This window comes from Arvicola amphibius, chromosome 13 (genome assembly GCF_903992535.2).
Source record: "Arvicola amphibius chromosome 13, mArvAmp1.2, whole genome shotgun sequence".
Lineage (NCBI taxonomy): Eukaryota > Metazoa > Chordata > Mammalia > Rodentia > Cricetidae > Arvicola > Arvicola amphibius.
This window is the reverse complement of record NC_052059.1, coordinates 75,223,430-75,242,010: the sequence shown is the minus strand read 5'-3', so window position 1 is coordinate 75,242,010 and position 18,581 is coordinate 75,223,430. Positions and strand designations below refer to the sequence as shown.

The 18,581-nt window shown below is 45.8% G+C and overlaps 1 protein-coding gene across 3 annotated transcripts in view; it reads left to right on the top strand.

The window, feature by feature from the left end:
* The window catches only part of Dlg5 (discs large MAGUK scaffold protein 5), a 103,755-nt gene extending 103,349 nt beyond the window's left edge, over positions 1 to 406 (top strand). For all 3 annotated transcript variants that reach the window (XM_038310633.1, XM_038310634.1, XM_038310632.1), the window contains one exon: positions 264 to 406. In XM_038310633.1, the coding sequence (XP_038166561.1) occupies positions 264 to 376 (113 nt within the window). In that variant the 3' untranslated portion in view covers positions 377 to 406. The remainder of the gene's footprint in view (positions 1 to 263) is intronic.
* Positions 407 to 18,581: the final 18,175 nt, after the last annotated feature.

The window sequence follows — 18,581 nt, the reverse complement described above, 5'->3', positions numbered from 1 at the left end:
GGCAGAAGGACTCTTGCAGTCTCCTGAAAGACTTCATTAGTGATTGTGCCCTGGTGTGTCTGAGATGTGAGACTGGTCCTGATTTTAAACCAGGTCACTGTCGCTGGCCTGCTTTTGAGACAAAGACGACAGGCCTGTCCAGGTAACTAAGTTTAGGGTGGGCCTATTTAGATGAGCAAGGTCGGGGATATGGCTGCCCAGCTTTGCTTTTTTCCTCTGTTCCAGGCGGGGGCCCATGACCCTGCCCCCCTCTTGTCCCTTAGACTCAGTGAGCCTGGCCTATCAGCGGGTCCAGAAGGTGGACTGTACCTCTCTGCGGCCTGTCCTCATCCTGGGGCCTTTACTGGATGTGGTTGAAGGAGATGCTGGTCAGTGAAGCACCTGGCAAGTTGTTCTGCAGATGGCCCGCTTGGTAAGGGGTGCCTTCTGCCTTTAGGTTGTGTCTGTTCTGTTTGCCTACCTTTCTGGCCATGCAGAGAAACTGGCATACAGCGTCTAAGAGCACCTACTGATGTAGAGAGGCCCACCTGTGACCATCCGTTCCAGGAGAGCAGGCAGTAGTGTGGTATCCATGCTGCTGCTCAGTGTGGCCCTCAGCATCGGGGCCCTTCTATGTATCCACACCCTGACTTCTGCATCTTACCATACAGAGGTGATGAAGGCCTCCAGCAAAGCCATCGAGCGGGGTGTCAAAGAATGCTATTTGTGGACTACAAGCTGGAGGAGTGGCCATTTTGACGTTACCCACCGCTTGGCTTCGATAAAGGAGGATCACAGAAAAGGTACCCTAGAACTTTGGCCCAACTGGGCTCCTTTTATATCCAGGACCCCTCTCTCTGCCCTGGCCCTTAAGCCTCAGCCAGCTCACCATGCCCTAGCTATCTGAGGCCTCCTGCCCTTTGGTCTCATCCTCCGTGAGCTATGAGTCTCGGCCTTCACCACCAGCACACAGATCCATAGAAGGACCTGGGAGTCAATACCTTGGGTACCCACAGCCTCTGCTCTCTGAAGGGCACTAAGGAGAGCTTTGAACTCTGGGGAGACCTTCTCCTAGACCATTCTGGGATGGGTTCCTGAACACAAGCATACAGAGAGCCACCTACCAGGTCTCTGGCCCACGTTAAAGCTAACACTGTTTCTTGATTTGCATTTGGACATCCCTGTGGTTCATTTGCCAGGGAATGGGTTAGCTGCAAGGTGTGTTGGGGAAGTAGCCAGTCCTAGCTGCTCCTCAGCCTCTGGCCTCTGGGCTTCTCCAGCCACTTCTTGGGCTGTGGTTTCCTCCTCTTCCAGAAAATATGAGCTTTCTTAGTTGTAATGCTTATTTTTTGATGGGGAGGAAACGCTTCATTTAGGGAAAACACATCCATCGAGAGTTGCACAGAGTGCCTTGTGGTCTTATGCTGACCGCCATCCTGGAGGGTGGAAGGGCTCATGGGGTGTGTTTCTGTCATAGCCAATGCAAACCTTGTATGCCCCACCCACAAATCCCAGAGTCTCACTCTTATTCAGTAGAGCAGATTTGTGAGGCCAGGATAGGATGGGGCTCCAGAAAAGTCCCTATCTTAGTTAGGATTTCTGTTGCTACAAGGAAACACCGTGACCCTAAAAGCAAATTGGACAGGAAAGGGTTTATTTCACTTCCACTTCCACATGTGCTATTCATCACCAAAGGAAGTCAAGACAAAAACTCAAAGAGGGCAGGATCCTGGAGGCCAGAGCTGATGCAGAGGCCTTGAAGGAGTACTACTTACTGGCTGCTTCCTACGGCTTGCTAGCCCACCTTCTTATAGAATCCAGGACCCAGGGATGGCACCACCCACCCACCACAGGCTAGTTAGTTGTTACTACTAAGATGCCTTACAGCTGGCTCTCATTGAGGCATTTCTCAACTGAGGCTTCTCCTTTCTGATGACTCTATCTGGTGACAGGTTGATACACAACAACCAGCCAATGTAGTTCCATCTTGAGGTGTGGCTTGCTGGCCAGTTCCACTCCCACCTCAGCAGCCATCAGTTGGGGAGGGGAAGGTATAATCACCAATGAAGTCTCCTTCCTAAGTGGTCTTGTTGAAGTCCTGCTTTTGCTGCCTGGTATTTCTGAGTGTGAGGAAGGTAGAGTTGTGAGTGGGGGGGGGCAAGGGGTGGGTCCTCAGGGAAACAAAGACCGTCCCTCTTGTCTGCACTACGTACTTACTGCTACACCATTGTCTCGCAGAACGGCACTGTCTTCTGGACATCGCACCGCATGCCATCGAGAGCGCTTGCACCATATGCACATCTACCCCATTGTCATCTTCATCCGTTACAAGAGCAGCCAAGCACACATCAAGTGGGTGTCTGGCCCTGTTTAGCGTCCTGTGCTGGAGCAATGACGCTCCGCTCTGACCCTGGCTTGTATGTAGAGATGCTAGCCCGAGTTTGCCACCTCCTTCCGTCTGGGCACAACCACACTTTCGGGGAATGGCTGTGCTTTGTCTGTAGGCACCCCCCTCGTCCCACCCCCCTTTCCTCTAATGTTGTGTGAAAGTCCAGGGCAATTGTTGTAGTCTGAGCTAAGTCCACCTCAGCTGTACTCACTGAGGCCCCCTTTTCTTCTTGACTTCCTTGTGCTGTTGAGAAGCTCCTGGTGCTTCTGCTGGAGACAGCTAGTATGTCTGCTAGCTTTGTCCAGCACTGGGGTACTGAGTGGGGCCCAGATTCCCTGTCAGCCCAGAGTTCCCCATACAGCCTAGAGGCTACTGATTTATGGGAAAGCACCCTAAATTCCCCTGCCCTAGCCCTGGCTTCCGGACCAAGGAAGGAAGAAGGAACCTGGGGTTAGGTTTGAGACTCAGCCCAGTTCCCTGGCTATCCCCACAGGGAACAAAAGAGACCCTGTATACCCTGAGGGACAAGGTGACACGAGGCATTCCAAAGAGCAATTTTGAGACTGCCCCCAAGAAGATGATCAAGAGTTACAAGCAGGGTACTTCACAGGTAAGTGGGTGGGGCCCAGCCAGTAGCAGAATTTTCCCTCAAGTCACAAGTCCTAGGAACTGAAAGTAGCCCAATTTTACTGGACAGTCTAGGCTGAGCTGCCATATACCTTCGATACATAGACATTTTGACTTACAGGTCCAGCCAGTGACTAAGCTATGCCAGGCGGCAGGGTTCTACCACACTGGCCTCTTGGGCATGGGTAGCCTCATCCTCAGCATGCAGTAGGAACTGTCTCCGCACAAAACACTCAGGAGCATAACTGTGGTGGACTCGCAGGACAGGTTGGGAACCCAAGAACCCAGGTGGGCCAGCAGTGCAGACAAGCTGTCTCTTCCTGAGTGCTGCCCAGGGGCCAGTCTAGGGAGAGTGAGAGGTAAGTTGGGTGATGAGGCAAGGCCAGTTTGGCATCTCTGCTTGTGAACGAGCCTCCTGTGGATGGCAGGTTTCCTGCTTCCCCACCTTGTTGGGTGAAAGTCAACCATTTTTGTAGGAGCAAGGGAGCATCTTTTAGCACATCACAGAAAGGGTTAGGACCTATAGAGCACTTCCAGGGGGCTCAACCTGGTCCTATTTTCATTTCCAGTTTATCACAGACCAGTAAACCAATAGGAAAAACAAAAGAAAATGTTAAAAAATGGACAAACTTAACTATATGCTGATTTTTAAAAATTAGGTTAAACAGAAATAAAATTGCATAAACTTCGCTACTTTCTGATTGTACCTGGCCCTCTGTGGTGTATTCTGCCCTCTGTGGGTTTATTCTGCCCACTGTGAGTGTATTCTGCCCTCTGTGGTGTATTCTGCCCACTGTGCTTTGGAGTAGCACTAGCTTGCTAACCTGGGCACTAGTCCCCAATTCCTGCCAGTTGTCCTACAGTCCTGCTGGCAGTGAAGCAATCCTAGCATACCCCTCCCCAATGCTGCTTCATTCCCCCTAGCCAGTAGAGGGCAGGCCAGGCCAATCCCTCCCCTTGACCTGCCATTGTGGGCAATTTGTGAGCAGCCAACTTCCCTAAGGGAAGGTTTGGGTCATGTGGTGGAGAGTCAGGGAGAGTCAGAGAGCCCACCGACAGAGTATTTCATATCCCTTGAAGGGTGGACTGTCTTACTTAGAGCTGACCGACTGCTTGTGTTGGTGGGTTGTTCTGCAGGGGGTGTCCAAGGAGGAGCCCTGTCGGGCATTTGCACCTCAGATCTGGCAAGGTCAATCAAGAACAAAGTAAAGTCCTGTGGATCCCTGCTTGCCACCTTAGCAGAGAAGCTGGACCAGAGGAAGCTCCCTGACCATAGATGGAGGGGACAGCTGGCTGACTCTTTTTCAGCCACTAGATGTCTGTCTTTCTGTGGACACGCTGGAAGGACCCGGCACCAGGACTCCAGCAACACCTCCTTTGTAGACAGAGCCCACCAAGATTTGTGCCCAGCTGGTGGATGGGCACACTCACGCATGTCCACTTAGAAACAGAAAAACAGAAACACAAAGACTTGATCCTTCCCATAGCCAGCCGAGCAGAGGTGCTGTGCCCCATGACCTCGCTAATCAGAAGTTACAAGCCCTTTCTAAGTATTTGGTTGTCTATGTTTACTTGAATAGCTCCATGTTGTCGGTTGTGCCCAGTCCCTTGATCCCAACATCCTCTGTCACGTCCTTTTGGTTTGATGTTCCTTGTTGGGCAGAGAACCTGTTCAGGGGGCAACTGCTTTGTTAACAGGAGTGTTTCTGTCAGTGGGACCCAGAGCTGTGACAGACTTCCTGCTCCTCGGCCCCTCTCCTGGAAGATATCACAAATCTGCAGGTGCTCAGTACCACTGTTGGTACCAGAACCAGTGCCTTGTGGGGGCCACTTTGCCGTGGCAGCACTTTCTTCCCACACCCGGAAGGAAGCTTTGGCATTCTGCAGATTCACCTCTTGGCCTTCTCCTACATCCCTGGCCTCTTGTTTCTTCTCCACCTGTGCTTATATTTAAGCATCATGTCTAGTCCATCAGGGCTTTTGTGGTCCTGGATGACACCAATTGGATCCTCAGCTGGAGGGGAGGGCAGAGCATGGGCATGCCATTGTTCCCATAGGCGCTGAGATACCCAGCAGTCTTTGTCAGTGTAAGGTTGCAGGATAACCCTTAAAACTGGCACAGTGTACCAGCTTTTTCTGTCATGACACTATTCACGTCACAAACTTTGAAATAAGAACTTGTAGTGGGCATACTGGTCAGACGCGCCTATTGAAAATGGAAGAAGAAACCTGGGTGCTCTTTCATCCTGGTCGCAGCAATATCCTCAGCTTGACTTCACGAGGACATCTCCGGTCTTTGTTGGGTTTCATTTTCTTTTTTTCCTTAAATTCATTTTCTCACCCCACCCCTGCCCCGCATCTACACTTCTGATGCCAGATCTATCTGCTAAAGAGCTGATGCAGTCCCTTCTTCAACTGTGTGCCCCATTAATAGGTACTGTACTGGGTTCTGTGTGTCATTGGGGTAGGATCTATATTTTAATAATGTTCCTAACATTTCATTTTACTAGCAAGAAATCTTTGATTTCCATTTTTTTCTTTGTAATTCTAGACATTAGATTGTAGTTTAGTTGTTATTGACAATTTTTTTAAAGGGATATATTTTCTTGCACAGCTGTTTAAAAAGAGAGAGAAGAGTTGCAGCCCTCAAGGCTGTTCTGTGCCTTACAGGCACACATTTTCTAGCTCAGACAACTGAGATGCTGCCAACCACTCTCAAGGTCTTCCGCGCACAGTTGCGGGACAAGAACTGTTTCCCTGGGCATAGGCCTGGTTCTGCCATCATGGACAAGCAGGTGTGGCTCTGATAGGTGGGATATGCTGTACTAAAATGTTACTTTGTATCAAAAAACAAACCAGACTTCAGTACAGCAAATAAAGGTCAGTTTGTGTAACCCTGTGTGTGCAGATAACTGGTGGATGCAGGGTACCCAGTCTGTGTGCAGATACTGGTGGTTGTATGTACCCATTCTGTGTGCAGATACTGGTGGATGCAGGTACCCATCTGTGTGCAGATACTGGTGGATTATGTTACCCATTCTGTGTGCCAATACTGGTGGATGCAGGTACCCATTCTGTGTGCAGATTACTGGTGGATGTATGTACCCATTCTTGTGTGCAGATACTGGTGGATGCAGGTACCCAGTTCGTGTGCAGATATTGGTGGATGCAGGTACCCATTCTGTGTGCAGATACTGGTGGATGTATGTACCCATTCTGTGTGCAGATACTGGTGATGCAGGTACCACTTCTGTGTGCGATATTGGTGGATGCCCGGTACCCATTCTGCTTCAACTTGGATGTAGCCTCTTTCCTTCTCCCTCACCTTCCTTTTCCTCCAGAAGCAGGCCTGTGCTGCTCCTCTCCACGGGGACCCATGCAGTACTGGAGCCTGCATTTCTTTGGCTGAGGAATATGGGTTCATTGATAATCAGTAGTCTGTTACTGATGCATCCTCATCTGCATGCCTCCTGTCATGCCTCTGATGTCTGTCATCTGTCAAGAGGTGCATCGGATGGTGGTTGCAGCTGTGCAGCCACCCAAGTCCTGGTTCAGACTTCCAGGTATGAAGTTGTGCTGGTGAGAAACAAAGAGGAGAGTGAACTGAGCATTTTGGACCTGACGTGTCCAGTTTCTATGTGAAGCCTAGGTTGGAAGTGCCCTACCTGGCTCAGGCCCCTGTTTGTCAAAACTTCAGAGTATCACATTGTAGTACCCAGAACTACAGGACCCCAGAAGCAGCCTGCAGTGAAGGAAGGTCTAAGTCCCCAGGTGCTGGAAGAATTGAGGAAAGTGGAGGGGAGAGTCATGTCTGTGGTTACAAAGAGACAAGTCTCAGACCAAGGGTAAAGCCTGCCTCTCTGCTCCTTTTTATTATTTGCATGTACATGTATGTGTGCATGTGGTGCACACACTTGCCGTGTGTGTATGTAAAAGTCAGAGATCAATGTCAGAAGTCTTCTATTGTCGCTCTCCACCTCATTTTTTGAGGTGGGGTCTCATTGAACCCAGAGCTCACTGTTTTTCTAGTCTTCTCTGGCCGTTAAGTCCCAAGGATTCACAGTTCTGGGGGTGTGGACTTAAATTGCCACCTCTGACTCTGTTTTATTTTTTATTTTTAGCATGGGTGCTTGGATCTGAACTATGTTTTTTAGACTTACACAACAAAGCACCTAACCTACTGAGCCATCTCCCCAGGTTGTCTGCCCCTTCTGTTTGTGTGGGGGCCCCAGGGATAGAATCCTTCCAAAACCCCATGCTAGTGTGATGGTCAGACCAATGGAGGCAGACTTGGTGTGATGCCTCCCTCATTCCCTTCCTTGTGGCAACCAAGTTCCATGTTGGCCATATTGTCACCCTACAGTGTCACCTATGTGAAAGTGTGACACTTATGAAGGAGGGGTAGACTAGGCCTGCCCGGGCTTTTCCAGATAGGTACTCAAGGCCACAAAGGTACACTATTGCATCTGTAGCCCAGACCGTGGATCATCCTCAGAGTGGAAACCTTCTCTCTTGCATTAATCATGATCTAAAACAAACCTTAGCAGTTCCCCCTATAACACTGTAACATGATCTACTATTTTAGGCTTCTCTGTGTCTCTCCCAGATCACAGGGACTTTTTCTTTTGAAGCAGATGGCTACGTTTGCCTCTGAGACCACAGGCTGTTTCTAAAGGCACTAATGACTAATCAGGGCAGCCCTGTGGCCATTGCTACAAGTTGTCTTGAAAGGGGGGCTTTCAAGGTTGTCTTGCTACACTGTACGGGATGTGGCCACAGCACGTGGGTCTGTGCCCAATGTGGCTTAGTAATTGTATGGGGTGGCTCAAGGGACAGGCCAACCTGACATGTTACCCTCAGTCTTGGGTATCTGTGCCAAAGAGAGTGAAAACATGGTCTTTCTATCAGTTCCATTTCTCTTGAATAAAGACCTGCAGAAAGCAGCCTTTCCTCTGGCTCACACTGGGGAGGCATGCTGGGGAGGTGTGGCAGCAAGGAGCCGGAGACTGGCCACATGCATTGCCTCTGCAGTCTGGAAGCAGAGAGGAAACACAGAAGTGGGGCCAAGCTATTGAACGGGCCCAGACCCTCATCCCCCCTCACTTTGACAGCCATGACAGACCTGCAGAAAAGAACCAGCAAGATGTAGGCCCTGATTTCAGCAGGATGTGCGAGCCCCAGCCATGCTCGACACTTCCTGACCTTGCCTGAGTACTGGGAAAAAGCTGCCAGGTGTCCCATCTCCATGTGATACGGAACCAATCATAAGTTAGCTGGTGGGTTCATGGATGTGCTTTACTGATGGTTGGTGGAATGCAGTAACCCACCCCCACACACGGCCTCCAGGTATAGCAACCTTTCTGCAGCTGCAGCTGATCAATCAGCTCAGTGACAGGTCCCCCAGCCCGGCCGGTGCGCCAGTCCTAAGACTGTATACTGCAACTAGCAGACCCCCAGATAACCCTCTTGCTCTACACCCAATAATACTCTGCCCCACTGCAAGCTTGGGGTCCCTCCTACTCCACACCTGTGTTGGACGGACCGAAGACCCAAGTTAACTTATAATTAAAAAAGACTCTTCGCTTTGCATTGGATCTGGTCTCTGTTTTTGTTTGTTTGTTGTTTTGTTTTTTCGCGGGGGGGGGAGCTGTTAGACTATGGGCACAACACTAATACATCAAAGCCCACTCCCCCAGTGAGTGATGTATTTCCCCCTAGCAAGGATCCGCTTCCCAAGAGTTCCAACATCTCCCCAAACAGTGCTATCATCTAGGGACCAAGTGTTCATATGCATGAATTTTGGGGGTACATTTCACATTCAAACCACAACCACCTCTAAGGCCACTTGCTGTGACATCGTTTAGGATTCTGTGATGGAAATAGTTTGAAAGGGTTAGTGAAGAACGACACTGAATCCCACACTAGCTCAGAATTGAGAAATCGATGGTTATTATTGTAGTGGTGGAGCTGCAGGCAAGGCCTGCGTTTCGTCCCACCCGGCTCCCACCAACAGCTAGCTTTTACCACCGAAATAACAACACACAAACTATTCATTTAAACACTTGCCTGACCCATTAGTTTCAGCCTCTTACATCTTGATTAACCCATATCTAATTAATCTGTGTAGCACCACAAAGTGGTGCCTTACTGGGAAGATTCTAGCATATGTCCATCTTGGCAGGAGCTTCATTGCATCTGACCCAGAGAGGAGAGGCTATGGCATCTGTCTGAGCCATCTACCCTCATTTCCTTCTTCCTGTTCTGTCTACTCCACCCACTTAAGGGGCTGGCCTATTAAATGGGCCAAGGCAGTTTCTTTATTAACAAATGAAAATCAACACAAACAGAAGACTCTCACACATCCCAATTTATTTAGGGGTAAATTCACAAATCAGAATCCAGTGCTGGAACGGAGATCAGAAAACCCGAAATCCGCAACAGGAACAGAGAGGCCGGAAAAGAGGCCAGATGCAGGTTCTGCATCAACATATATAGTATAAGAGGCCTCGCCCAGTGGGCAGATAACCACTAGCTGTAAGACTTCCTACAACACCTCCCCCTTTTGTTTAAATAAGAGAGTTCTAAGCCTAATACAAAATTATATACAATAAGAACAAGTATACTTAATTATCCTATCCTAACTAGTTTACGTCTTGTATAATAAATAACTTGGCCAAGTCATGAGAGGAAAGTAACTACAACTGTCTAGTCTTCAACCCCATCAAAGACTGGAGAAAGGAAAAATATTACTTGACTCAACAGGAAGTGCAATCAAGCAACTTCCAAATGGCAACAAATGAACAGAGACAACTGGCTACTTGGGCAGTCACCCAAAGTTTGATTTGCAAAGCTGAAGCAACCAACTTTGGCTAAGGCCTTGAATAACTGACAGACCATTTTTAAAGGCAGGAAATTTTTCAAAACTGTCTTACTTTGTCTTGGCAAGATTTGACAGTCCTGCTTATCTATTTCCGGATACTATATATTTTGCCAGTGGTTGAGGCTATGGGCATTTCTTTGCCCAAAGGCCAGTTTTGCCAAGAAGAAAACAAGCTCCATGTGGAGTGTCTTTGGAGCTCACCAACTCTCGTGAATGGATCGGTGCTGCGCAGGAGCACATCGTGTCTCACTTCAACAGAACTCTAAGTTATTTAATGCCATATCTACACCTCTTTGAAGTGGTTGAAGATTACCTATCTATCCAAATATAATCTCTATGTATCTAAAGAAACCTTATTAGTATAAATATAAGTATGACAAACAGATGACTATTGATCTATAATTTTTAATACCTATATAACTTAAAGACTAAGACTTTAACAGAACAAAGGAAATGTTCTGCATTAAAGGGGTACAGGGGGTAGCACTGGAAGGATGGGCCTCTCAGAAAAGGCCAGGCTCCAGAGGCCCCTTGTCACTGCATCCTGCCGTTGACTGTTGGGTATCTTCGTCAACTTTCCTAGTCCTTCAATCTATCTCTCCCATCAGATCATGTCTATCATCAACCTCTAGGGCCTTGTCCTCCACTTTTCATAGTTCTTCTATATTAACTAGAATCTTTCTGTCCATCCATCCATTTATCCATGTACACTCACATTTAAATTTAAATCTAGATTCCACCGATAAGAGAAAATACTGTTTCCAAGTCTGGCTTATTTCTCTAGTTCCATGAACTCTCTCATAGTTCCATCTAGGCTATTGTATCTCCATGATGCACTGACTCACAATCTTTTGGATATATGCCCAGGAGTAGAATAGCTGGATTATACGGTAGTTCTGCTTTCCTGCTGTGAGGATTTCCATAGTGGCTGCACCTGACTGTGCTCCCAACAGAGTGTATAAATATTCCTCTTTCCCGGCATTCTCAGCACCATTTATTTTCTTGGTAACCATTCTGACTAGGGTGAGATGGATGGTCAAAACAGTTTTTATTTGCATTTTGATGGCTAAACATGTTGAAGATGTTGAACACAGGTTTCAATCACTTATTGGGCATTTATACTTTTTCCTTTGAGAATAGTCTGTTCAGTTCATTAGCTCATTTTATCAGATGACTTTTTTTAAGATGATGTCGGATGTAGACCTGGCAAAGACTTTTTCCTATCCCATAGTCTCTCTCTTCGCTCGAATAACTTTTTCCTTCCTAAGAGGAGCTTTTTCATTTCAGACAGTCCCATTTGCCAACTATTGGGATTATTTTGCCCATGAAGAAATCTTCAAGTATTTTCCCTGTGTTCCTCCAACAATCTTAGATTTTCTTTTCAAGTTTTACATCGAAGCCTTTGGTCCATTTTGTATTGGTTTTTGTGCAGGGTGGGAGATAAAGAATTTCATTCTTTCACATGTAATATCCAATTTTATTTAGCATTATTTTTTCAAAGAGACTTTCCCCAATGTGTGTGTACATACTTTAAAAATAAATTTTATTATAAAAATCATGCAAATAGAAAATATCACACACCAAAATTAACCAGACCCAAAGTCTATCCATTTCAATGAGCTTTTTAGTTAGAACAGCTAATCTGAGTTTCACAATGGATTTTACACTTCACTTATCAAATATTTTTTTATATACTTGTCTACCACTCAAACAGGAAAGCTGAAGGCAGAGTTAAAGCTAGGAAACCACTTAGCTTTATGTAATAACTCATTATATAGCAATCCTTCCTTGTTCTTACTTCTATGTGTTATACTGTGTATACATGTACATTTGTTTACATATACATATTTATATACATTTGTTAGGTTCTAAAAATAAGAATACATGCTCCCCTCTGAGATTCAGTGGCCTTGCTCACTATTATACATTCTAACTCCTATTTCCCTGAACATTTTGTGATTATATTTTTCTTGTCCATCTGTAAATAGATTGGTTCCAGTTCTTCACTAGAGTGAACGCAGCAGCAGTGAGCACGAGGCCGCAAATAAACGTCTCGGTTGTAGGGTGTGCGGGCCTCTCAGTATATGCCCAGAAATGGAACTTCTATTTTAATATTTAAAATTAATTTCAACAATGGCTGTGCTAATTGGCACCCCCGCCGACAGTGGGAAAGGGTTCTCTCTCCACATCCTCTCCAGCATGTCAGATTTGATGATCGCCGTTCTGACTGGAGTGAGGCTTTGTCTCAGAGAACTTCTGACTTGCGCTTTTTCTGATGGTGAAGAACATTGAATACTTTTTTTTTAAAAAAAAAAAAAAGGTTATTAGCCATTTGTGTTTCTTTTGTGAAAATTCTCTTTTCAGTTCGCTTGCCCAGGTGCTGTTTGACAGCTTCATCCCCTTGCTATTTAGTTTGTAAACTCTGGTTACTAGCCCCTCATCTGAAGAGTAACTGGTAAAGCTTTTCTCCCATTCTGTGAGCTGTCTGTTTCCCTTGGCATAGAAGACCTTTTCTCCAGTGTGCATTTTGACTCTTGTTAAGGATTATGTAGCTGTAACTATGTGGATTGCCCCCTTGGTCCTCTGCTTTGTTTCATTGATCTGCTCTTATGCTTTGACATGCTGATTGTATCATATAGCTCTGTAGATGGCGCTGTGATAACTGCAGCGTCCCTCTTTGAGCTTAGTGTGGCTTTAACTTCCCAGGCTGCTTCTTAATATTTTGCTTCCATATGATTTTAGAAATCCTTTTTTCTAGTTCTGGGGCAAAATGTCATTGGAATTTTAAAGGGGCCACATAGAATTATACACCAGGTAAAACAGCTATTTTTTGCATTAATTCACTTATTTTTGAAGATATTATGAATGGCATTTTTTTCTTTCTAATTTCTTCTTTGGCCAGTTTATTATTGGTGTCTGGAAAAGTTACTTTCTGTTCATTTCTTTTGAATCCTACTGCCTTGATAAGAGTTTTTGGTAGAGTTTTAAGGTTTCTTTCTTTAAGATTTAATTTTATGTGTATGGGTGTTTACCTGCATGTGTACATGTTCACCATGTGTGTGTATGGTACCTGTGGAGGCCATAGAAGGGCTTCAGGTCCCCTGGAACTGGAGTTATTGATGGTTGTGAGCTACCATGTGGGTGCTGGGAGACAAGCTTGGACCTACTGTAAGGCAACAATTATTTTTATTTATCTTGTGTCTTTTACATCATGTATCTTGATCCCATTTATTTCCCTGTCTCCCACATCCACCCTCTACCCCTGTACTGCCATAAAGTAAAACAAAATTTAAGAGGAAAAAGGAAACAATTTAAAAATGTCATCCTGGAAGCTAGAGTACAGCACAGTGAGTCACACAGTGACCCCTTGTCAGCGTATCTTTATTCTAAGTGTCCACTGTAAAAAGTCATTGGCCTGGTTTAAGGCCTCTGGCTTCTATTCCTCTATTGACATTGTACCCTCACTAGGACTCCTCCCAATATCCTGTGTTGTTGTCGTGGAGACTATGCAGCTTTGGGTCTGCAGGTCAGGTTCCTTCATGTGCTCCAGTAGATCATTGATGGGGTAGATGTTGGGGCAGGCCAAGTTATAACCCTCTGGACCTGGGCAGCTGTAGGGTTAGTCTGCCTGCTAGTTCTTCCCTGTCCTCATCACTAGGGTGAGTTCTTCAGTATTGCCCTGACTAATTCACCTTTTTCAGCATTAGCGAGGGGTGGGACCAGTTCTATTGCTTTAAGGCCATCATGGTTGATTCTCCCATACCTACACGACATCACCACCAGCTCTATTGTGTTGTTCTGGTGAGGTATAGAGGCCACTCTCCTGAGTATTACAACCAGTAAAGAACTGGAACAGCCTTCCTGCTCTTATGGTCCCAGGACCAGCTCCTCCACTTGTCTTAGGCATTGATGGGTGTGGGAGGGAATGTCTCCTCCATTCATGTCGCTACATGTCAGATGAATAATGAGGACAGCTCTCCTTTGCTCGCTATATTGGGTCTGGGTCACCCTCACCTCTAACCACTGTGCCAGCTCTGCTGTGTTGTCTAGGCAAGGAGCAGGACCTGCTTTCCTGAGTGCTGCAGCTGGTAAGGGAGAGAGTTAGCTCTCTTGCCTGTCATAAGTGGTAAGGGGTGAGAAGTAAGGGGGCGCCTCTCTCCCACCCACACTGCTGCATGACAGATGAGTATTAGGGACCACACTCCAATGCTTACAACTTTGGAGCTACTCACACCTCTGCCAACAGGGTTGACGCTATTGTGTTACCCAGGTGAGATGCAGGACCTGCTCTCCCAAATGTTGCAGCTGGTGGGGGTCAGGGAAGCTCTCCTGCTCCTGTGACCTTAGGGCCCATTCTCCCACTTGCCTTGGGTGTTTATGGGTATGGGAAAGGGGGACAACTCTCCCCTGTTCATGCTGCCACAAGACAGAAGTTTTCCCATGCTCACAACTTTGGGGCTGGCTTGCGCAGACCCTCGCTAACAGGGTTGGCTCTATTGTGCTGCCCTAGTGAGGTGTTGCAGCTGGTGGGAGCCAGGGACAGTTCTCCTGCTCTTGTGACCTCAGGGTCAGTTCTCCCACCTGCCTCGGGTGTTGATCGGCAGTTGCAGGGGGACAGCGTATGGGTGATGTGGACAGCTCCCTCATGCTCACAGTTTCGGGGCTGGCTCACCCATACCTCCACTAACAGGGTTGGTTCTACTGTACTGCATGTGTTCTTAACCTCTGGCCATCAGTCCTTAGCTCTAAAGTATGGAGTCATGTTGTCTACAAATGGAGACGATTTGAATTCTTTCCTAAACATATCCTTTTAATGTCATTTTTCTTTGTTGTCCTAGCTATGGGTTAGAGCACTGTTAAATAAGAGGAGAAGAGTAACACTTGTCACTTTTATTTTACAAGAAATACTTTGTTTTTCCCCATTAAGCATATAGTTCTGGTTACAGGTTTGCTTTGAGATTGGATTTGTTCTTTTCTGAGACCTTGAAGTATAGAGTGTCATTTGCAATGAGTGTGTGTGTGTGTGTGTGTGTGTGTATGCTGCACTCTCCTTTGCCTACATGTGTGGGAGCCAGAGCTAAGTCTTTCCTCCATCACTATCCACCTTGAGTTTTTTTCAGACAGAGTCGCTCACTGAACGTGGAGCTTACTGTTTTGACTAGGCTGGATGGCTGGTGAGTTTCCGGCATCTACCAGATTCTATTCCCACAGCTCTGGGGTTATAAACTTGTGACTCTGTACCTCAATTTTATATGGGTGCTAGCCATCTGGACACAGGAGATTCCACTTGCATAGCAGATACTTCCTGCACTGAGCCACCTCCTGAGCCTGAGATGGGACTTTTCTTCTTCTCTTCTACTTTTTTATACTATGCAGCCCCAGGTTATCTGAAACTCACTATGTAGAATAGCAGGCCTCAAATACACAGGGATCTGCCTGCCTCGGCCCTCCAAATACTGAGATTAATGGTGTGCACCACCCCACTGGCCCTGAGTTGGGATTTTTAAAAAACATAGTACACTGTAAGTTTTCCTAGAATACCCTGCTGTGTCACAAGAGTTCTAGCTAACTTGTGCTTTCAGTTTTGTTTGATTCTAAGAATCTTTAAGTTTCCTATCAGGTTTCTTCAGTGGTACACTGTTCTTTCCAGAGTGTGTTCACAGGCTTCTTGAATGTATTTATGCACTTACTCTGGTTTCTCTTGCTGTTCTAATTTTATTTCACTGTGCTCTTATAAAATACAAGACTTTATTCGTATTTGTTGAGACTCACTTTGAGGCCTAGAATGGGGCCTATTTCATGTGTATCCGTGTTTTGCCTGTGTGAACGTCTACCTGTGTACCACATGCATATGGTGCTCATGAAGACAAGAAGAAGGTGTCAAATCCCCTGGAACCAGAGTTACAGATGGTCATGAGCTGCTGTGTGGAAGCTGGGGTTCCAACCTGGGTCCTGTCGAAGAGAAGCCTGTGTTCTTAACTACTGAGCCATCTCTGCAGTCCTGCATCTGTATTTATGATCATGTCTTCTTTTGCTGTCATATTTTATCAGAGATTGGAATGGCTACATCAGCTTTGATGTGGGAGCCCCCTCTGTATGCTGTGAATACCATTGGTTAATGAGTAAAACCGCTTTGGCCTACAGCAGGGCAGAATTGAGTAAGGCAGGAATTCCAAGCAGATAGAGAAGGAAAGAAGACAGAGTCAGGGAGACACCATGTAGCCACTGGAGGAGAAAGATGTCCATGTACCAGTACCGGTAAACCATAATCCTCATGGCAAAATATAAAATATTAGAAATGGGTTAATTTAAGATGTAAGAGCTAGCTAGAAATATACTTAAGCTATTGGCCAAACAATATTGTAGTTAATATAGGTTCTGTGTGATTATTTTGGGTCTGAGTGGCTGGGAAGGAAACAAGTATCCTCTGCCTACATAGCTTGGTTTCAGTTTTTGTTTGCTTTGATTCCCAGGCAGTGGTAGTTGTTTGTTTTATGGAGGCAACAGACAGTTGGATAGTTTCATAATCCAGTCAGATCGTCTGCATCTTTTCAGTGGTGAATTGAGGTATTTTAACACTTAAGGTTTTAATTGAGAGAGGTCTGTTGGCTCCTGTAATTTGCTGGTTGTTTTCCTTGTTGGTTGGGTTGTTTTTGTCCTTTGCCCATTAGTACAGGGTTTGGGAGGTTTGCTATGCCCAAGAATGAAGGATTTCTTCCTAGCTCTCTTCCTGCCCTTGGTTCACCTGTCCTTCACATGCCTTTCCTGTGCTGTTATATACAGGCTTACTTTCTTCTTTCTTTGTGTACAGTGTCTCTTTAAGTGTCTTCTGTGGTACTAAAGCTGCTTTAGTTTGTGCTTTTCTTGAAACACCGCCTTTCTCTCAAAATTTTAAAGCTTTGCAGGACACAGCAGTCTTGGTTGTCATCTATTTTCTTACAAGGCTTGAAATACACCATTCTGTTCTCTATTGACTTCTAGGGTTTCCGATAGAGATCTGATGCAATTCTGATGTTTCTGCCTTTGTAGATGAGTTGATATTTTTTTTAAATATTTATTTATTTATTATGTATACAATATTCTGTATATGTGTGTATGCCTGTAGGCCAGAAGGGGGCACCAGACCCCATTACAGATGGTTGTGAGCCACCATGTGGTTGCTGGGAATTGAACTCAGGACCTTTGGAAGAACAGGCAATGCTCTTAACCTCTGAGCCATCTCTCCAGCCCCAGATGAGTTGATATTTTGAACTTACAGGTCCATTCTGTCCCTGTCCACTCTCTGCCTTGGGGCAGGGATGGGATCCAGGGTTTGAACAAGACAAGACTGTGGTGAAACACCACAGCATCTAGTGCTGGTGCCTTTGTGTAGTCATTGGGTCTGTGTCCCCTGATTCCCTTCTCCCCATGTGCACTGAGGTCTGTTGGGAGGGTCAGAATCATTTGCTGTATGTTCAAGATACAGGGAACATGGTACTACCCCTATAGTCTTTAGCTAATACCTGCCTCATTTCTAGACTTTAGATTTTCTCTCACTGGGTTTCTACTCTTCATGCTGCATCTGCATCAAGTGTATGCTAAAAAGGGAGCCCACAGCTGGAAGCAGAGTTGGGAGAAGGAAGATCCATGGTCCCAGGTAAAAGATTTTCTTCTGGAGGTTCCATATGTAGGACCATTTCCATCTTGATACCCTTTGTTCTAATGGATAAAATTTTTGCAAAATGGTTAGGAAGGCAGGAGCCAAATATCAACAAAGGTAGAATACTCAGTGCAGGTCTTAATCAGGGAGAACTCAGGTGACAGAGGACACCACAAGGTAAGTTCAGATAGGTGAGAGAAGTGGGATCAGGGAAACCAAAGAAAAGGAGAATGCATGCGCAGCTGTACTGCAGCCATAGAGGAGCGGGCATAAAGTGATACCCCCGGGGGAGGATGTTTACAGAACAACAGTTTATAAGCCTTTTTAAAAAGTGAAGTATACCTCTTCCCACTTTCCTTTCCTCTCATATCCCCTTCCTCAAACCCCTCCCACATGGTGTCTCCTCATTCTTGATAGCCTTTTTTCTTTATTCTTATACATGTGTATATAAATGCATAAATATATAAATACAACCTGCTGAGTTTTGTGTTGTTTGTTTATATATAATTTCAGTGCTGACCATTTCAGATTGGGTATTGGAGGGCCCATCCCTGGGCAAGGTTAATTCTCCCTCTTTCATCATCCATTGGTTGCCTGCAGTTCTTTGTCTAGAGGTAGGACCTCATGCATATCTGTCGGTATTGTCACCATTCAGATCTTCTTTAGGCAGCCATATGATTAAAGTTGCATAGGTACAGCCTGTCTACTTGTATTTCTAGGAGATGCAATCTCACAGCAGATTTCCTGGTCTTCTTTGGCTCCCTCTCTTCTGTGATGTTCCCTAAACCTCGGGTGTAGGAGTTATGTTAGAGACAGATCTGTTGGATCTAGACATCCCAAGTTTAGCTATCTCTGTTTTATGATCAGTTGTGGTTTTCTGTGATGGTCTTTTTTTTCTGCAAAGAGAAGCTTTTCTGGCAAAGGATGAGAGCTACACTTATTTATGGATATAAGGATAACTTTTAGAATGCAGTTAGGAATTATGTTGGCCTAGTAAAGTGATCTTCCTCCCTTTGAATAAGTCTTAAGACCAACTTTGTGTGGTTATTGCCAAGACGTGAGTGCCA